At 58.3% G+C, this 20,638-nt stretch overlaps 1 protein-coding gene across 2 annotated transcripts in view; it reads left to right on the forward strand.

Moving 5' to 3' along the window:
- Nucleotides 1–4,444: 4,444 nt before the first annotated feature.
- Nucleotides 4,445–20,638, forward strand: part of CROCC (ciliary rootlet coiled-coil, rootletin) — a 32,621-nt gene continuing 16,427 nt past the window's right edge. For both annotated transcript variants that reach the window (XM_004592328.4, XM_058675818.1), the window contains exons 1-18: nt 4,445–4,590; nt 5,362–5,516; nt 10,832–11,017; nt 11,128–11,211; nt 11,303–11,364; nt 11,441–11,606; nt 12,062–12,168; nt 14,089–14,325; nt 14,769–14,865; nt 15,100–15,180; nt 15,563–15,796; nt 16,363–16,562; nt 17,281–17,463; nt 18,106–18,250; nt 18,715–18,861; nt 19,072–19,302; nt 19,899–20,092; nt 20,388–20,515. In XM_004592328.4, the coding sequence (XP_004592385.2) occupies nt 5,382–5,516; nt 10,832–11,017; nt 11,128–11,211; nt 11,303–11,364; nt 11,441–11,606; nt 12,062–12,168; nt 14,089–14,325; nt 14,769–14,865; nt 15,100–15,180; nt 15,563–15,796; nt 16,363–16,562; nt 17,281–17,463; nt 18,106–18,250; nt 18,715–18,861; nt 19,072–19,302; nt 19,899–20,092; nt 20,388–20,515 (2,617 nt within the window). In that variant the 5' untranslated portion in view covers nt 4,445–4,590; nt 5,362–5,381. The remainder of the gene's footprint in view (nt 4,591–5,361; nt 5,517–10,831; nt 11,018–11,127; nt 11,212–11,302; nt 11,365–11,440; nt 11,607–12,061; nt 12,169–14,088; nt 14,326–14,768; nt 14,866–15,099; nt 15,181–15,562; nt 15,797–16,362; nt 16,563–17,280; nt 17,464–18,105; nt 18,251–18,714; nt 18,862–19,071; nt 19,303–19,898; nt 20,093–20,387; nt 20,516–20,638) is intronic.

Genomic DNA, 20,638 nt, shown 5'->3' on the forward strand with positions numbered 1-20,638 from the left:
GCAACAGAGCTCTTGGGAGCTAAGCAGGCCTGGGTCTTGGCCGCAGCTCCAGGTCTTTGTAGGTGTGTTTGAACAGATTGTTGGATGTTGCTGGGTGTCAGTGGTGTCCCTGCAAAGTAGGGAGGATGACTCCTGGCTCCTGGGGCTGTGGGCACAATACAGGTGGCAGGTTCAGGACCCTAGGTCTAGCTCACAGTGGCTGCAAGATTTTATTTAAAAGAGATACTCGATATTCTGTGTTTTGAACCAAGTCATCATCTTCTTTTTATTTTTTAAAAAAGATTGATTTATTTTTATTGTAAAGGCAGACTTTACAGAGAGAAGAAGAAATAAAGATCTTCCATCCATTGGTTCACTCCCAAATGGCTGCAATGGCCATAGGTGAGCTGATCTGAGGCCAGGAGCCAGCAGCCTCTTCAGGGTCTCCCACACGGGTACAGAGTCCCAAGGCTTCAGGTCATCTTCCACTGCCTTTCCAGGCCACAATCAGGAGCTGGGTGGGACGTGGAGGGGCCAAGACACAAACCAGCACTCACATGGACTGCTGGCATTTCAGCAGGCACAAGACTAGTCAGTTGAGCCATCGTACCTGCCCCATTGCAAGATTTCTGTTACTTTCTGGTTAGCTATAAAGAATAAAGAAGGGTCTTTGAGTCACAGCAGCTGATGTGTCTGACTGTTGCAGGTGGTTGCCGAGGGACTTCTTGGCCACTTCCTATAGTGATGCATAGCAAAAAGCAGCCTGGCGGGGTGGGCAAGGGCCAAACAGAGCACGGGAAGGGACAGGTACAGCACGCGTCGTCTCTGCATTTACTCATCTTGTGGCGGCTGAGTCAGAGCCAGGCATGAGGTTCTAGACTGTGTCCTGGGGGAAGTCTGTGAGAGTCTTACTGGTGACGGCACAGTGGGAATGGCCACCACGCCATGATGGCACTGCAGGAATGGCTGGCGTGCGTCTCAGTGTGGGCAGCTGTAAGGGCAGCGCTAGCCAGTGGCTCCACCCGGAGGCAGCATAGGCTGAGCACATTATCCGTTCTCATCATGCCTGCTACTGGGTGATTGGCAAGTGTTTTTCCACGTGGGGTTCTGTGGAGCCAAATGTCTTCCATCTGTGGCTCCCTGGGACCTTGGAGATTCTGCAGGAGCTTCTCTGTGGGTTGGGTCAGCAGTGGCACTCACCCTTCCTGTCTTAATTCTGCTGGCCTGAACTGGATCACATGGCTGTAGCAGGCAGCAAGGGAGCCTGGGAAAGGCCTCTGCCCACACATGCTGGTTGGCTCAGGGAACTTTCATGGCGCACACATGGCAGTTTCTACTGCACTGGGTCCAGGCAGCCAGCTAAGCACGGAGCATCTTATGTGATTCTTAGGAGGGAGGAGGCGGCTGCCATTGCTATCTCTTTTTACGGATGAAGACACTGGGGCTCGGAGAAGTGAGGAAGCACAGCCAAGATGGGAGTCCAAGCAGGCAGGTGCATGCTAGGAACTCAGCAGATACTGGTGAGGAGCTCGGCTACTTCTTCTGCAGTGGGCAGAAGGTGCAGGTGCTAGAGCAGCCTACATCCTCCTCACAGAGTTGGCTGGGATTTCTTGGGGTCCACAGTCTACAGCAGAAACCCAGCTGGGGTTGGAGCCAGGGCTAGTGTCACCTGGGGCTCGGGGTCTGATATCCTGCTTTCTTCCCTCGTGGTATGAAGTACTAGCTGGAAGAGACACAGAGAAACCCAGCTTATGTCACCAAGCACATCTGAGGTCTCTGTCTGCTGAGCTGGGCACGTGGTAGGGGACATCTAGGCCTTCCCCAGCAGCAGCAGCGTGCAGAGGCTTGGGCAGGCTGTCTGCAGGGCATCGTCCCTGGGTTTTGTGAGTACTCTCTACCCCCTGGCTGGTTTGTTTTGCCTGATCTGCTCTTGCTTTACCATGGGAACCTGGCAGCCCTTACCTTCTGGGCCAGGAGTACTCTGTGTCCTGGGTTTCTGTCTATGGGACACATTCCTTAGCTGGGCCTGCAGAGTGCCAGGGCTGGTGTGCGTCTGTAGCACTTGTTGCAAGCCTGGGTCTGACCTAGGTGTAATGGTGGAGCTGGGATGTGCCAATGTACTGGGCACTCAGTGGGGGGCTCTGGAGCCTGAGTGGAGTGAGCTCAGGCCTACTGCTTCTGGCTGCAACCACCTGGATGCGGTGAGGTCTGGAAATGGGTAGAGGTGAAGAAGAAAGGAGACAGGGCGAATGTGCCCCGTGGCGAGCTTGGCGCCAGCACTGACAGGCAGGGAGCCCAGGCAGCTGAAGCTAATAGGAGGAAGGGCTCAGGCGCTGTCGCTTCCCCAGCCCCTCCGCATCGCCAGGCGGGCTGCTGACACCCTCACACCTTTCCACTCCACAGCCCTCTGTGATCGGTATCCTGCTTCCTGTCTTAGATATGACAGAGCTGAGGTTCAGGGAGCTGACTTGTCCAGGATCAGAGCTGTGCCCATGCTGACCCAGAGCTGCAGTACTCCCCGCAGATCTGCTGTGGGGTGCAAGAGAGATCATGCCGGACAAGCCTAGGAGTCTATTAACTAAGCTTGGTGATAGCAGTAACCACTAGAAATTAGCAATTAAAGTCACCATGGCAATCTAGTATGAATTGAAACTCTGAGAGGAACAAATGGCCATTACCGTGAAACCCGTCTGTTAAACTGAAGACCTATGTCCCAGCATCCCCAGCAATATAAATTATCCTAAGACACATGAAGCGAACAATCTGGACACATTTACAAAGCTGCAAACATTCACCGTTTCCTGGCTTCTCTGCCCGCATTCCACTACTGCTAGGTCTCACCTCTCCTGGAACTCTTGAAGTACATAAATGAGAAGTACAAAGCATCTTGGCAGTCACATCTTCACGGACTCATCCGAGCAGTGAACAGAGGGTGAGGAGTACAGACACACGGGAGTGTCTGTCCTCGGAGTCTGTCCACGGGAAGCCGGAGAGCAAGCGGGTCCTGGGGAGGCCAAGAGTCGGAGTGCGAGAGCAAAGGAAGCATGCAATCAACAGAGCGAGCCCCTCGGTGTCATGGGTGTTTATGGGGGCTTGTGAGGGGAGAGGTTACACAACAATGCTGCCCCGTCTCAGGTTCCAGGTGGTGCTAGGTAAGCATCACAGGTGGGCAGGAGGGAACACATAGGTGGGGAGGAGTGGCTTGCAAATTCCTGACCCCGAACTAGCTGCCTGAAACCACAACAGACTGCCCCTTGGCCAGTGGGGAGTGGTGCAGTTCAGAGGTTCAGATGAAGGAACGTTCCCAAAGAAATGTCTCGCTGGGGAACCTGGCACCACGTCTCACACTCACTCAATGTTTTGCTGAATTGCCGACAGACAAGTGTCACTAATGCCCCCATCTTAGCTGGGACGCATCTGAGGTCACAGCCAAGGTTTGAGGTTGTGGCCCTGGGGCACACAATGGGGGTGGGGAGTGGGAGTAGAGGTGGGAGGGGTTCATGCCTGGCCCAAAGCCCCACAACCTGCTTTGTCTACCCTGCTTGTGCTGTGGGGAGCTGTGGTCCAGGACCCTGCTGACACCACCCCCAGGTTGGAGAGCTCTCGGACCTAGGACCACGCAGTGTGGGGAGGGTGGAGAGGGTGTGTGTGTGTGTCTGTGTCTGTGTCTGTGTGTGTGTTCAAGGGACTTCCTTGCCTCCAGGCTCCTCCTCTTCCCCCTCCCCCATCCCCTGTCTCCTCCTCTTCTCCTCTCCCCCTCTGCTCCCCTTCCCCTCTGTTCTCTTTCCTCTGCCCTCCCCTTTCCCCCCACCCTGCTCCTCCCACTGCCTTGGTCACGTGGGGTCACCGCGGGATTTAAGCTTAATCTGCCTGCTGCTCTGCTCAACGCAGGCTCAGCTTGGTCTTGGGGGGCCTGCAGAAGGGGCCACAAGGGAGCCCACTTCCTCCTCCTCATGAACCGGGGGCTGGCTGGGTCTCTGGAGGCCCAGGTGGCACTGGAGACAGTTATCCAGGTGGGTTCCAGGGGACTCTGCCCCACTATGTGCTGTGGGGCAGAGAGGCCTAGCAGGCTGGGTAGATTGCGTATTTGTGTGTGTTGGGGATGGGGTGCACAGGGGCTGTGCTTTGCACCCTGGCTTTGTTACCCCTGTGCCCTGGAGTTTAGGGTTCTTGTACACTCAGGTCTAGCTGTGCCCACCCAGCTTGGATGGATCGGAGCCCTGGGCTCTCCGTGCTGTCCCGCGGGCTGCCCATTTATTTCTCCTCAGGATGTGCTTCTCTGGAGCGGGGGTGGGGTGGGGACAGTGGGCTGTCTCTGAACCTCAGGCCCAGGCTGTGCGCTAACTCCAAGGTGCCTGGATATCTCCTGAGCATCCCCATCTTGGGGGGCAGGGACTTTGCCCCTCTGTCCCTAGGCCAGGGTGCCCAGGGATCCTGCTCCCCCTGAAACTCTCTCTCTTCTCCTGCAGACTTTGGGGAGTGGTGTCCTGAGGCCGGGCCAGGAGAAGGGCCTGAGCGCAGGCGATCCTGCCCCAGCCTTGCAGGGTGCCAGCCTGCCTTCCCGCATCCGCAAGATTGTTGCCCACTACTTGTCCCAGCCTGAGAGCCCAGGTACCCTCCACCTCCCCCCATACCTTTTCTCTCGTCCTCTCCTTGCCCCCTGCTGCCCCCCAGTCATGCTAAAGATAACTATACTAGCATCTACTTCTTGCAGACTCACCTGAGGCAGGCACAGCCCTGTGGAGGAGAGACCCATTTTACAGACGAGGAAATAGAGTCCCAGACAGGGAAAGACTTGGCCCTCCCTGTAAGTTGGCGGTGTCCAGTGGGCTGTGGCTACCTGAAACCGGTGGTTCATGTCCAGCTGTCCTTCCCAGGGTGGGAGGGGAGCCACCTGGAGAAGAGCAAACCACCCCCCACCCCTGGCTTTCCTTTCCCTCCTAACTCTTCCTTGCCCTCTGCTTCAACAAACTGACCTTCCCCCATTTCAGCTTCAGAAATTACTTGAAACTTTGGGCTTCAGGGAGCTTTATATGTGTTTCTAGCAGGGTCAGGTGCCTGTCCCATCCATTTTGCAGAGGAGCGTAACTGAGGCCCAGGGACTAGTAATTGGGGAAGGACTGTGCAAGAACTCAGGAGCTGTCTCTTGACTTGGCCACCTCGGGGGCTTCTCTGAGCACAGTTGTCTGCTCTCAGAGGTCTTGCCCCAGACCCTCCCTTCCACCTTCCTGCCTCAGCTCCCTGTGCAGGCCTGGAACTGCCGCCTCTCTCAGCAGCCCCTCTGCAGGGCCTCACTGGACCTGTTGCCACGGCGGGGGCAGTGGGGAGAAGGGCCCACTGGAAGCCAGCAGAAGCCAACTCTGTTTCACCTCCCCTTGCCAGCCCCGCCACCAGCCTCAGAGATGGCGTCACTGCTGCCACTGCAGGAAGAGAATCAGCTGTTGCAGCAGGAGCTGTCCCGCGTGGAGGATCTGCTGGCCCAGAGCCGGGCCGAGCGCGACGAGCTTGCTATTAAGTACAACGCAGTCACCGAGAGGGTGGGTGCTGCCGGGGCTGTGGCTGAGGCAGGGCTGGGGCTCGCTTGCCACCAGGGCCTGCACCCTGGGCAATAGGTGCCTGGGTTCAGATTGTGGCTGTGTGTGCTTGTGTGGCTTTTGAGATCACTCCACTCTCAGGGCCCATTTTCTTCTTCTTTTTTTTAAAAAAGATTTATTTATTTTTTTAAATTGAAAAGTCAAATATACAGAGAAGAGGAGAGACAGAGAGGAAGATCTTTCATCTGTTGATTCACTCCTGAAGTGACCACAATGGCCGGAGCTGAGCCGATCCAAAGCCAGAAGCCAGGAGCTTCTGGGTCTCCCATGTGGGTGCAGGGTTCCAAGGCTTTGGGATATCTTCGACTGTTTTCCCAGACTGATTGGATGGGAGTTGCTGGGAAGTGGAGCCTGCTGGCATTAGAACCAGCACCCATATGGGATCCTGACGCTTGCAAGGAGAGTACTTTAGCCACTAGGCTACCACACCAGGCCCAGGGCTTGTTTTCTGCAGGGCACATGTAATGTGGCATTGCTATGAACGGTCACTTGATAAAGTGCAGTCTGCCACCAGGGTTCCATGATTCCCCTGTATCCCAGCCCTGTGTGGGCTGTGAGACACCTAGAGCAAGACCCCCAGAGGCCCTTGTCACCTCTCTGGTCTCTGGGCATCTCACTGGATTCTCATTTCCCCAGGCTCTGCTGGGGCCGAGGCTGAGGCTGGATGTTGGAGCAGGCTGTCTCCGCTGGTAGTCACAGACCTAACCCATGCCCCTGTGAGGCCTGGGCAAGGAAGGGAGGAGAAGCCAGGCCTGAATCCCTAGCCAGAAGAATTCACATCATCCCGGACCTGTGCTGCAGGCCTGGGGAGGGAGGAGGGTCTGGGCCAGGGGGCAGGATGCAGGTGCCTGTCTGGGGCCTCCAGGCTATGGCAGATGACTGCAGGGAGTGGGTGGGGGCTGCTGGGAGCCAATTGTGTGGGTGGGTGGGTGTGACATGACCACTGTCTTGGTAGCTACTATTTATTGAGTGCTTACGATGTGCCAACAATGTGCTGGGTGTTTCACATTCCATTGTACCAAAACCATTATCTTCCTGATCAGTTAACAGGGGAAGTACCAATCCCAGTCACACTCCAGGCAGAAACTCGGGTCTCCCAGCTCTCGACCTAGGGCTTGATGTACTGATTTTGTTTGCTGGACATGAAGAGACAACTAGAATTGGGGTGCCGGGGGTGGCTGGTTCCTGGTAAGTTGGAAGGGACCCAGAGGGCCAGGGACTTGCCTGGGGTTCCCTGTGCAGTAGTTAGCAGAGCTGGGGTGAGTCCTAGGTCCCTGAGGTGGGTCTGGATACACTGAGGCCTGCAAACCGAGGCTGGGAAATGGGCATGCATCTCTGTGTATGCTTGCCCGTAGGCCCGTGTCCTGGTAACCAACTGCCTAGACAAGCCCCTAGCTTTTTTTGTTTTTCTTTTTTTAAGATTTATTTTTATTACAAAGTCAGATATACAGAGAGGAGGAGAGACAGAGAGGAAGATCTTCCGTCCGATGATTCACTCCCTAGGTGAGCCGCAACAGGCCGGTGTGCGCCGATCCGATGCCAGGAACCTGGAACCTCTTCCGGGTCTCCCACGCGGGTGCAGTGTCCCAATGCATTGGGCTGTCCTCGGCTGCTTTCCCAGGCCACAAGCAGGGAGCTGGATGGGAAGTGGAGCTGCCGGGATTAGAACCGGTGCCCATATGGGATCCCGGCGCGTTCAAGGTGAGGACTTTAGCCGCTAGGCCACGCTGCCGGGCCCAAGCCCCTAGCTTGTTAAGGCTTGCTGAGGGCCAGGAAGGGAACCTAAGGCAACCACTAGTGTTTAGACCAGAACAAAGCCCTGGATTCCACATTGCTGTTGGTGATGTGGCCCTGAGCCAGCCCCCTCCCCAGTGAGAACTCTCTATTTTGGCCCGTGGTGCAGTGCCAGACCCCTGGGGACTGTCCCTGACATGTTGGCTGTGGATGTGCAGTGAAGCTTGCACGGCTCTCTGCCACCTGCGCCCTCCTGCCCATTTGGCAGGAGAAGGGAAGAGGAGGTGGGAGGTCCTTCCCTGCAGGGACACAGCATGGGTGGAAATGGTGGGCTGAGTTAGTCTGGAATATTTCCTCATGTGGTTAAGGAAGCCCGCAGGGTATGCAGAAGGAACCCGGTGCGTGTGAATTGCCTGTCCCAGATGCTTTGAGTGAGACCTCACCTGGAGGTGGGAAGTGGATGAGAATGACCTGGAAGGCCTTTCCTGGGGACTGGGTCTTAGAGGATTCTGGAGAAACTGAGGCCGGGAGAGGGGTCCAGGGTGCTGGAGCAGTCTCTCCTTGCTGCCCACTCTGGGCTGTGCCTGCAGGTGGCAGGCCTGCCCCCATGGATGTAGCTGGTGCTTACTGGGATGAGCTGGGGGCTGTCAGCCTTTCTGGTCCTTTTTTTTTTTAAAGATTTTTTTTTTTTTTTAATTGGAAAAGCAGATTTTACAGAAAGGAGAGAGAGATCTTCCATCTGCTGGCTCATTCCCCAAGTGGCTGCATAAGCCTGAGCTGGGCCGATCTGAAGCCAGGAGCTTTTTCCTTGTGGTTGCAAAGACCCAAGGACATAAGCCATCCTCCACTGCTTTCCCAGTCTGTAAGCAGGGAGATGGGTGGGAAGTGGAGCAGGGGGGACACGAGCTGGTGCCCATATGGGATGTTAACACTGCATGGCAGAAGGTTAGCCTGTTGAACCGTTGTGTTGGACCCTGTTTTGGTCCTTTAAACCCCACAGCAGCAGGGGTGTTAGCTGCCTGCGTCCCGCACTGGAGGGCCCACGTGTGACTGCCCATTTTGGCTCCTGACTCTAGCGTCTAGCTGCTGTGCACCCTGCGATACTGTGATGATGCCTCAAGTGGTTGAGTTCCTGCACCAGCTACCATGTGGGAGCTCCGGACTGAGTTCCCTGAACTCAGCTTTGGCTTGTCCACTCCTGGCTGTTGCACACATTTGGGGAATGATCTAGTGAGTGGGTGGGATAGCTCTCTTCACTTTTCTCTCTCTCAAATAAATACAAAATTAAAAAAAAAAAAAACCCACAGCTACCCTGGGATGGTGTGTGGTGGCAGGGTCAGGATGCTTGTCTTGTTGATTGCATTTTCTGCAGGGAAACTGAGGCAGGGGCTCCCAGAGGTCACTCCAGGGTTGGAGAGAGAGGGGCTCAGAGTCCGGGTGGAGCTGGAGCAGTTGCAGAGAGAGGCCGCAGGGGGCCAGAGGAAATGACCACACCCCCTGGCTGATCCTCTGGCCTCCTCCCCCATCTCCATGGCAACCTGGACAGAGTGAACTGAATGCAGTTACAAGGGGGACTGTTGCTAGGGGAAACCCTAAACTTCTTTTATCCCTGACCTGGTAGCAGCTCCCTTGCCTTTTGAATTGCAAGCAAAACAAGAAGCTGTTTGTGGGACAGAGCTCCTGGAAGGAGTAAGGCGTGGCTCCACATCATGAAAGCACATGGCACGTGGGTCAGAGGGGGTGCTTGGGCTGTTGCCTCACATGGGGATGCACAGCCACAAAGTGCACTGCAGAGACACACTGAGCCTCGGAAAGTATGCACAGTGTAGCATGCCTCCACAGCAGGATGTTATGGACAACACTCCGCAGCTGCCATGGTACCGAGGGTCCTGAAAACCCAGCTACTGCACCACTGACTTTCCTCGATGCAGGCAGCACAGGGCATGCCCTTGGGTCTGGTGCCTGAGGCACAGAGCCACCATCGGTCCCACGGAGACCTACAGTGCTGGACACCCATGAGGGGACACCCTCCCCAGATGCACGCATGTCTGGTTGTGCACACACCTCCCAGCAGTTCACACAGGCAGCCGACAGGTGCTCATGCCCTGACATACATGGACTCAACGCTGGCACCATATCACATTTCCCACCCCAGGCACCACCTCTCTCGGTCCTTGGGAAGGCCCGGACACACCCGATGGTCAGCATGTACCAGCACACACGTGGGTCCCACACGGAGATGGATGACAAAACACATCTGTGGTACCCAGCAAGGGGAATTTGTACACACACAGAGGTGGGCACCCTGCCAACTGACCAGGCATCCTTGGTTTGCATTTCCACTGAGTGGGCAGCCCATGCAGCCTGTGGCAGCCCTTTCCTCTGGGCAGTGGCCCCTGTCCCTCAATGTGTACTGGTGGTGGATGGATTGAGAGGTGGCTATTATTAGCTCTGTGAGGGTCTCACAGTCCCCACCTGGGGAGACTGGGTAGGCCTGGACCCTTGTGGATACCCTGCCAGGTTGTGGCAGGCCTGGCTCTGGGCAGGGGGAGCTAGCTGTTGTGGTGTAGCTAGCATTGGAGTTAGGAGGACTGGAGGTCACCCTGTATTTTTCCCTGGTTCGTGTGCAATTTCACTACCCTGCTCAGCTCACCCTGAACCTGTCTCAGCTCATAACCCTCACAGCTGGGCAGGAGACCTCAGGGCCATCTGGGACCAGCAGGTGACTCAAGGCGTTAGAGAGGGCAGGTGTCCTGCCTGGGTGCAGAGGGGCCTGGAGGGAGAGGTGGGTGGCATTGGAGGCTTCCTGTGAATAAGGGAGAGGAGGGAATATGATGTGTCACTGAGCCGGACTGGAGGGCGTAGCATTGGTATGCACCTCAACCCATCTGACACCATGCCTGCAGGCATTCCCTCTGTGTCACCCTGTGCGCGGCTGGGGCTGCACGAGCACACTGCGGGAGTGCATGCCTCCAAGCTCACACATGCACATGTGTGATTTGGACATATTCACACATGCTCATGCCCTTGATTTATGATCTCAACAGGCATTAACTGAGCCAGAGCCGTGCTGCAGCCCGGCGCTGTCGTGATTCAGAGCTGCCATGGGGAGCACACTGCCAGGCTCTGCCGAGCTCCCCCTGGTGTGTGGGTGGGGTGGGGGCAGGGAGACCTGGGCATGACTCATCATAGGCCTCAGCTGGGCTGTGTTCTGGAGGAGAGGTGCAGGCAGGCGCGGTGCGGGCCTGCAGGGTTTACCACTGCCCACACCTTTGTGTTTTGCAGGAGTGCGTTTTGTAAGTCCCCTTGCTTGTGTCTGTGCATGCCCTGGCCTTGTTGCAGCCACGCATACATGCAGCACCCTGGCCTTGCTTCCATGTGCTTGTTTGCCCCCTCCCCCCACTGCCATGCTAGGGTATCAGTAAGGCATTGTGGGCCGGGCAAAACCTGGCACCCCATGCAGAAAGGCCTGGGTCTGCCTTACCCAGAAGGCCTGGACCCTCACCCAGGGTCCTTCCCTGCAGCTGGAGCAGTCTGTGCGGCTGGAGTGTGGGGAGCCAGAGACGCAGGAGCCCCGGGGGCTGGTACGGCAGAGCGTGGAGCTGCGGAGGCAGCTGCAGGAGGAGCAGGCCTCCTACCGGCGCAAACTGCAGGCCTACCAGGAGGGCCAGCAGCGGCAGGCCCAGCTGGTGCAGCGGCTACAGGCCAAGGTCAGGGTCACCCACTCCCTCCTCTCCCCTCGCCGTGTGCTCCGTCTGTCCTGCACCACCCTGCCTGCAGCACCCAGAACTAATCCCTGACTGCCCCCCACCTCTCCCAGATTCTCCAGTACAAAAAGAAGTGTTCAGAGCTGGAGCAGCAGCTGCTGGAGAAATCTACAGAGCTGGAGCAGCAGCGGCTGCAGGTGCATGCCAGGGCAGGGTGGTGGTAGTGGCAGGGACAGGCTCTCTCTCCTCTGCCTGCCCAACCTGATGTTCCCCCAACTCCCCTACCAGGATGCGGAGCACCGCCATGATCTGGAGAGCGCTGTCATCCGCCTGGAGGAGGAACAGCAGAGGTGAGGGCACGTCTGGGGGAAGGCACAGTGGCTCTCCCTAGGTAAACACCTACCTGTCCCCCTCCCGTCTGCCCAGGAGCACCAGCCTGGCACAGGTGAACGCCATGCTCCGAGAGCAGCTGGAGCAGGCAGGCTCGGCCAACCAGGCTCTCAGCGAGGACATCCGCAAAGTGACCAGCGACTGGACACGCAGCTGCAAGGAGCTGGAGCAGCGGGAGGCGGCGTGGAGGCGCGAGGAGGAGGTGGGCGCAGGAGGGGAGAGAGGGGACAGAGGAGATGAGGGCTGCGGACCCAGTGAGCGTTTCAGCAGAGGTAGACATTATAACCTTCTCTGGCCCTTGTCACCAACCAGGTACACCGTGCCTATGTGCGTTTTCCTTGTAGTGACAGCATGTGGCAGGTGCTGTCTTGTCTTTTGAGCACAGGAGAGTGGGTGGGCAGCTGGGAGGCAAGCGGAGGTGGCTGGTACCCTCTGTTCTTCCTTGTTGCACCCTGCAGCCAGGAGAGGCATCAAAACCCAGCTTCCCCTGTGCCAGAGGGTGCCTCAGAATGGCCGCTCTGACACAGCCCCTGCATGGGCTCCGGGCTGGCCCATGCGGAGCCATCTGCTTCCTGGGTGACAGTGCCTCCTGTCCATCCTGGAACAGTGCCAGCTGCACCCCTGGGCGAGCTCTTACGTGTTCTACCTCCCTTCCAGTCCTTCAACGCCTACTTCAGCAGCGAGCACAGCCGCCTGCTTGTCCTCTGGAGACAGGTGGTGGGGGTCCGCCGGCTGGTCAGCGAGGTGAAGATGTACACTGAGAGGTGAGGGGCCACTGTGGGGCGGGGCTGGGGAAGGGGTGACAGCTGCTGGGAGCCCAGCCTGCTCTCCAGGTCAAACTTAGCACAACTTGAACTCAACACATGTACCTGAGGCCAGGCACTGGGCCAGTGGACACTCAGTAGCAGGAGGCTGGATCAGAAGCACAGAGTAGCTGGGACTCCAACCTGTGTCTGAATATGGAGTACAGGGGTCACAGGCAGCAGCTCAGGCCACTGCACCACAATGTCTGTCACAGCTTTTGTTTTGAATTCACTAGAATGGGGCTGACTCGGTGGTAGAGTAGGCTAATCCTCCACCTGTGATGCCGGCATCCCACATAGGAGCTAGTTCAAGTCCTGACTGTTCTACTTCCAATCCAGCTTCCTGGATTATGTCCTGGGAAGGCAGTGGAATGTGGTTCAAAGCCTTGGGTTCCTGCACCCATGTGGGAGACCCAACAGAAGCTCCTGGTTCCCTACTTCAGGCAGGCCCAGCTCTTAATAATAATAATAATAATAATAATAATAATAATAATAATTCCCTAGAACATTCACTACTGCTAGCAGGGACCTTGCAATTGCTAGTGGTAACCAGGCAGACCTTTGGGGTCCAGCCTGAGGATGGGAGTGCTAAGGGACAGCAAAGGGGACAGAGGACATGTGCCGCAGGCTTGGGATGGTGGAGGTTGCAGCAAAGCTAAAGGCTGGTGGGGGGCAGCAGGAGCCGGGATGGGCAGCAAGCCTTGAGGGACAGAGACACTGCATCCAGCAGAGCTGGGGGTCTCCAGATGGAGGACACAGCTCAAGTATTGACTTGGTGGGGCATCCAGTGGGGCAAAGTGAAGATCCAGGGTCGGGGCCAGGGCTGACACAGCAACAGTAATGGCTGGACTAGGCTGAAGCCAGTAGCCAGAGGCTTCTGGCTCCCCCATGTGGATGCAGGGGCCCAAGCCCTTGGGTCATCCTCTTCTACTTTCCCAGGCTCCCTAGCAGGGAACTGGATGGGAAGTGGAGCAGTCAGGATACAAACAAGTCCTTGTATGGGATGCGGAGTCACAGGTGGCAGCTTAACTCACTGTGCCACAACACTGACCCGATGCCAAGAGCCAGACAATCCTCAGAGGTTGCAACATGGTGCTGTTCTCCTTCATCACTGCCTTCGGTACAGAGGAGTTCTAGAGCAAAGCCCTTCCCTGAGGTCCCTCCTGACCACTGGGTTCCCTGGGGGATAGTTAGTTCATTGGTGAGAAGGAACTATTTAACCTGTTTGATGGCTTGACAATGCTTCTCATTTTCATCTGCATTTTAAACATTTGCGTTTTACACATGTGCAGGATTGACATTCACAGGGTTGACAATTCAGAAGGATATGCAGGGAGGGTCTGTAGAGTGAACCAGTGGATGAAACTTTTTCTCAGCCTGTGTCTCAAATACATTAAAGAATACATTGGAGACATGCAGCCATCTGTCCATATCTCCTCCAATAACAACTACTTATGGCAGTTTCCTTGTTAGGTGTTAGAAGTAATCCACAGCTGATTTAATGTACAGTTAGATGACGGTCCTATATCACTTTATTGGAGGGACTTAGGTACCCGTGGAGTTTGATAGCTGTGAGCAGCCCTGGGGCCAGTCCCCCACAGAACCCAAGGGACAACTGGGTCAGCTTGTGCTGGGGTTGGTCATATCCCTTTGGGACACTCCCTTAGAGGGGCAGCTGGTGAGGCAGCTGCCCTCTGTGTCCCTAGCTTTTCCTGCTCTGCCTATGTATCTGCGTCCCCTTCCACCTGCTAAGTGAGACAGTGTGATGTGACTTCTATTTTTTCCCCCAATCTGAAGTGACAAATGGCCTCTCAGTACACTTGGAGTTTGCACTTGGGAGCCACCCTCCATCCCATCCCCTTCTGTGCCCTCTCCGCCCAGGGACCTGCTGCAGCTGGGAGGGGAGCTGGCTCGGACGTCCCGCGCCATCCAGGAGGCGGGCCTGGGACTGAGTGCTGGCCTGCAGCTGGCCGAGGGGCGGGTCGAGGCTGCCCTGGAGAAGCAGGCCCTGCTGCAGGCCCAGCTGGAGGCCCAGCTGCGGGAGAAGGTCCTTCGTGAGCAGGACCTGGCCCAGCTGCAGGTGCAGAGCGACCTGGACAAGGCTGACCTCAGTGCCAGGTGGGTGGCCATGGGGGCTGCCAAGGCAGGCTTCCCCATGGCGTGAGTGCCTGGAGACTCAGTGGGCGATGGAGAGTGGGTCTGTCTCCCAGGAGTTTGATCTCTCCTGTGAGGGCTCAGCCAAGCTGCCCCCAGCACCCTAATGGAGGGTCCAAGGCTTTTTGTCCAGAGCACATCATGAGCAGTTTAACTTCTGCTGCTGGAACTTGTGCCCAAGTCCTCCTGCCTCCTGGACCAGACCCACAGATGATGCCAGGGGGTGAGCTCATGCCCATTTCACAGAAGAGAAGTCTGAGGCAGGGGAAAGTAACTTGCCCAAAGTCACACAGCTACACAGGTGGCTCCTGGATCCCTCTCACTGTGCTCCCCCACCCCAAGTCTAGGGAAGCCTGACCCAGGAGCTGGAGTGGGTCCCTATCCTATGTTGGTCCCCTCATCTGCAGAGCGGCAGAGCTGGCCCAGGCAGTGGAGCAACTTCGGAGCCAGGGTCTGGAGAAGGATCAGGCCAACAAGGCCCTTGCCGAGAGACTGGAGGCTTTGGTGAGATGCAGAGCCCAGAGATGGGGCCAGGTGGGGCAGGGCTGGGGCCAGGACAGGCACATCCGTGGACACAAGCTTAGGCCTGTGTGGCTGGGATGGGACACGACTCCCCAGCGTGTTCTGTCCCCGAAGGCAGGGAGGCTGCGGGGGTGGAGGCGCTGGGCAGAAGAGAAAGGCTCAGGTGTGGGCAGAGCTTCTGGCCAGCCTTCCTGAGCCTCCCTAACCTCCCCCCAGGAATCCCTGCGGCTACAGGAGCAGGCAGCGGAGGCAGAGGATGGAGAGGGGCTGCAGCAGACCTTGCGGGATCTGGCCCAGGTGCTGGTGGGAGTGATGAGGGGTGAGCTAGGAACCTCAGGCAGGTCTGCCTGCCCACCCTCTGGTGGCCTTGGGCTGAATGATGGGGAATAGGCCTGGGGACCCCAGGCTGCTGTTGCACAGCCCTGCTAGCTTGGTGGTCTCTGCCCTGGGGGACCCCAGGCTGCAAGGGGAGGCCGAGCACTGCCTGGCTGCATATGTGAGAAGTCCAGCAGGACGATGTCATACCAATGAATGGGAGGCCCCGTCTGGCAGGTTGAGGGCCCTGCCTTGGCGGAGGTGAAATCTGGAAGGCTTTTGTGGGAAGGAACATTATTAGGAGGAAGCCTCGCTGGCCCAGCTAACTCAGGTTGTTCCTGCTGCCTTTCAACTTTACCACCAGGCGGTACTGTCAGATACAGAGAGTGGCGTCCAGCTAAGCGGCTCCGAACGCACTGCGGACGCTTCGGATGGCAGCCTGCGGGGCCTCTCGGGCCCGCGGACCCCGTCGCCGCCACGGCGCTGCTCGCCCGGCCGCGGCCGTTCCCCGCGTCGCGGCCCGTCCCCAGCCTGCTCCGACTCCTCCACGCTCACCCTGATCCACTCTGCCCTGCACAAGCGTCAGCTACAGGTCCAGGTGGGACTGGGCTGGAGTAAGTGGGCGGGCACTGCCAGGGGTTTGGGGGCGGGGCCAAGGTGTGGGGCGGGACCATAGCCATGGGGACGGGGTCAAAGTTTGGGGTGTGGCCTCAGTCCTGGAGAGGACTGAGGTCTTGAGGGTGGAGCCATAGTTTTGAGGCAGGGCCATAATCCTGGGGCAGAGCTATATGTATTGGGCGGGGCTATAGATCTGGGGCGGGGCCCAAGCCCCCTGTAGGAGGAGCCTGAGCCTCCCGACCCCCATGCCGCAGGGTGGAGCCCTGAGGAGCTCCAGAGCAGAGGACGGAATCTAAGTCAGAGGGGGCGGTGCTTGGACAGCTGTGGGCGGGGCAATAGAGGGGGTGGAGTCCGAGGGTGGGACCAGGATGTAGTGGGGCGGAGCCTGGGAGGAGGGTTGGTGAAGTTGAGAGGTGCTGGGATCTGTCGGGGTTCCCCAGGGGTCCCCAGGAAAGTGTCCTTGCCAGCGAGGTGAAGGACGTGCGGGAAGCTGAGAGGTCCGCAGAGGGTCGCGGGATCCCCGCACTCAGAGACCCCATGCCTCAGGACATGCGTGGGCGCTATGAGGCGAGCCAGGAGCTCCTGGGCACCCTGAGGAAGCAGCTGAGCGAGGGCGAGGACGAGCGGCGCGCCCTGGAGGAGCAGCTGCGGCAGCTGCGGGACCAGGCCGCGGGGGCCGCCCAGGCCCGGGAGGACGCGCAGCGTGAGGCGCAGCGGCTGCGGAGCGCCAACGACCTCCTGAGCAGGTGCCGGGCGGGCACTCCCCAGGGACCATTCGCGTTTCTGTACGTGGCCGTGGAACACGCCTGTCACCTCAGGGAGTTCTGGGGACAGGACTCCAATACACCAGGTTTCTCAGAGATTTGCATGTAGGAGTTCTCTAGTTGTCTGAAAGGTCTCAGAGAGAGGGGGACAGGAGGGGCCTTCCACTGGCTGGCTCATGCCTCAGATGGCCGCTGCAGCGGGGGCTGGGCCAAGCTGATGCCAACAACCAGGCGCTCCACCTTGGTGGCCCCCCGTAGGTGGTAGGGCCCTAATCACTTGGGCCGTGGTCCCCTACTGCCTTCCCAGATGCGTTGGCAAGGAGCTGGATGGGAAGCCTAACAGCCAGGATTGGATCTGCACCATATGGGACAGTGGTGTTGGAAGTGTTGGCCTAGCCCCCTATGCCACATCACTAACCCCTTGGAGATTTTTTTTTTTTAATCTGAATCCAGGTTTTCCACCTGGGGGGCAGGAGCCCATGCTCCTGGGCCGTTGTCCCTGCCTTCCAGAAGCCAGAATCAGGAGTGAGAGCCGTGTGGGCTTAAGGATCTCCCTGAGGCTGAACACTTACCCCGCTTGGAAATTGTCCCCCGTTTTGAACACTTGGGGGTGTCAGAGAAGGCTTCCTAGAGACACGCACCTTTGAGGACAGGGTGTTGTGCAGTTCCTGGCTTCCCAGTAGCGCCGCTTATCCTGCAGGGAGAAGGAGAGCCTGGCCCACAGCCTGCAGGTGGCCCAGCAGCGGGCCCAGGAGCTTGGGCAGGAGATGGAGAAGCTGCAGGCCGCCCAGGCAGAGCTGCAACGCCAGCGGGCCCGGCTGGAGGAGGAGCAGGATGACACGGTGCAGGAGGTGGCCCGGGCTCGCCGAGAGCTGGAGCGCAGGTGAGCAGCCTGCCCCTGCCCCAAGGGACCCTGCACACACACCCCTCTGCCTGGTGCCGGGTCACTGCGCCAGCCTCCCCAGGGAGGTGGTGTCACCCAGGAGTAAAGAACTGATAGGAGGAGGCAGTGTGTGCTGATCGTAGCACTAAGGAAGAGGAAAAGGATGATAATAGTGATTTTTAAGTTTAAAATGATAGGAGTTGTCTATAGTTTGCAGTTTTCATATTGATGCTCAATGCCAGCCACAGATTCTCACTTAACTGTCATGCTGTGATGGAGAAGGTGGTGTGGGGAAACTGAGGCACAGAGAGGCCATATGACTGGCTCCAGGTCACATGGCTACTTAGTCGAAGGAGTAGCTGTGTTGTGTGATGATGATGTCCTCTGCATGATGGGGGTGGATATCCTTGTGTGTGAAGGCCCTTGGGGGAAGCTGTCAGGCAAGAACCGCATGTAGTATCCTGATAGCAGCTTCATAGGGCAGGTGTTACTCCATCACCCAGATGTGAAGACTGAAGCCCAGAGTGTCCTTGCGGGTGACTCCCTGGTCCCCCTCACCACCCACCCTCCCCTGCCGCCAGGCCCCTGGCTCAGCCTCCTGTTGGGTGCTGCAGGGCTCCCACCCACCCTTGTGTCCTGCAGCCACCGGCAGCTGGAGCAGCTGGAAGTGAAGCGCTCAGGGCTGGCAAAGGAGCTGGTGGAGGTGCGGGAGGCGCTGAGCGGTGCCACGCTGCAGCGGGACATGCTACAGGCCGAGAAGGCCGAGGTGACCCAGGCGCTGACCAAGGTGCGTCCCTATTTGCCACGTGGGCCATGAACCTGCCTCCCTCCCTGGGCCCCTGGCCATGGACTGATCTTGTTTCAAGCTGACCTTTGCCCCACAGAGGTCACAGTCTGACCTCTGACCCAAGTTCCTAACTTTGCTTAATAGCCATGTCCCTGCTTTTCCAGAAGGAGGGTAGTGCATATAGCTTAGGCCTATCCAGTCCCACTCTGGACCCAGGTCCTGGGTTGATGAGAGTCCTGGGTGGGTGCCTGCCCCTGTCCTGCTAGCCTGGGCCCTGGGCAGTACAGCAGAAATGGAGGTTCTCCTGGCATAGCTGTGCAGTGTGGCTTCTCATGCACACCTGCTCCTGCCCGTGGTTTTGTGTGTCTCCTGTGGGGTCTCACCATTGTCCCACATCTCCGAATCTTGTATCTCCTCACCTCCTGCCCCTCCCCCTCCTGTCTCCCTGGCTGGCCGCCCTGCAGGCTGAGGCTGGCCGAGTGGAGCTGGAGCTCACCATGACCAAGCTGAGGGCAGAGGAGGCCTCACTACGTGACTCCTTGTCCAAATTGAGCGCCCTCAATGAGAGCCTCGCTCAGGACAAGCTGGAGCTGAACCGCCTCGTGGCCCAGGTATGAGCAAGAGCCTACCAGCCTGACCCACCCCCACCAAACACCCTGCACCTGTCTGTCCTGGACCCCACCTCTCTCCTAATGCTGTCTCACTGAACCCTTCGTCCCCCTCCCCTGGGTCCTCCTGTCTTCTGGCCTGGCTGTGACGGGTGGTGGAGGAGGCCCACCTGGCCTTGGGTCACTCAGTCTCACTTCTGCTGGATCCCACAGCTGGAAGAAGAGAAGGCAGCCCTGCTGGGCCGGCAGCGGCAGGCGGAGCAGGAGGCCACCTTGGCTTTGGGCGAGCAGGGCCGGCTGGAGCAGCTGAGACTGGAGCAGGAGGTGGAGCGGCAGGGCCTGGAGGGCTCCCTGCGGGCTGCAGAGCATGCGCGGGAGGCGCTGGAGCAGCAGCTGCCCACACTGCGCAGGGAGCGCACGCAGCTGCAGGAGCAGCTGGCCCAGGTAGACTGGGAGTCTGGGACGGGGCGGGGGCAATGGGGCGCCTGGCCTCCTGGTCCTGTCCTGGGCTAAGTCACAGGCCCTCGAGTCTGCTTCCAACTGGGGCTACAGCGTCTGCCAGCTGGGGATTTGCACAGGCTGCTGTGCCTCGGTGGCCCTGGCTGTGACATGGGGCTGGGAGTCCTTACCACAGAGGGTTGTGTTGAAGAATGTGTGAGAAAACTCATGTGAGCGCCTGGCATGGGCTGTCCTGTCCTCCAGCTACTATTGAGTACAGAAAAGTTACAATGGTAATATGTAGACCAGAAGCTTTTGGGGGTGTTGCAGTTAGAAGGGACCCTGCTATGGAGTCTGTCCATCAGGGTCAGTTTCCCGGAGGGACCTCCGACTACACTGAAGGTCGGTGGCTCCCAAAGAGTAGTGAAGGCCTGCTTGGGTGTGGCAGGTGCAGGCAATAGGCTTGGGGGAGGGGATGAGCTCATTTTGAACCTGGGCCTCCTGCCTACCAGGGCTGTGTTAGGCACTAACTTGGGTGCTGCCCTGGTGAGTGGCTGGGGGTTCTGGGAGCGATGCTCACATACCTGTGTGCGGGGCACCAGCTCTCCCGGCAGCTGAGTGGACGGGAGCAGGAGCTGGAGCAGGCTCGGCGGGAGTCACAGCGGCAGGTGGAAGCGCTGGAGCGGGCAGCCCGGGAGAAGGAGGCGCTGGCCAGGGAGCGGGCCAGCCTGGCTGTGCAGCTGTCTGCAGCTGAGCGTGAAGGCCGGAGCCTGTCAGAGGAGGCCACCCGCCTACGGTAAGGCTGGGATGAGCAGGGGAAAGGGGACTGTGCCCCCACCCCAGGGGATCTGCTCAGGGCCACAGTGGCCAGTCATGCCCTGGCCTTGGAGCTGTGGGGCATTGCTTCAGTTACTTAGGAGCTTGGCTTACCAACACATCCTAGCTGTGGTTTAGCCTTCCCCAGGGAGCATGGACTGAGCCGGGCAGGTGGGCTGGCACTTGGCCCAAGGCTGGTCATGCCCTGAGACCCACAGTTTCCTGGGGCCCCGCATCTGCGTCACAGGGCCTCAGGGGGTATGTGTGTGCTGCAGCTTGGAGAAGGAAGCCCTGGAGAGCAACCTGTTTGATGTGCAGCGGCAGCTGACCCAACTTGAGGCCCGCCGGGAGCAGTTGGAGTCGGAGGGACAAGCCCTGCTGCTGGCCAAGGAAACCCTGACTGGTACGAGGGGCTGGGGGCTTGGGGAACTGGGAGGAGCTGGGGGAGTGGGGCAACGCAGGCTCCTGCTGGACTGCAGTCCTGTCAAGATCTGGGGTTCCACAGAGCTGGGGGGTTTGGTTAACC

This window comes from Ochotona princeps, chromosome 2 (genome assembly GCF_030435755.1).
Source record: "Ochotona princeps isolate mOchPri1 chromosome 2, mOchPri1.hap1, whole genome shotgun sequence".
Taxonomy (NCBI): domain Eukaryota; kingdom Metazoa; phylum Chordata; class Mammalia; order Lagomorpha; family Ochotonidae; genus Ochotona; species Ochotona princeps.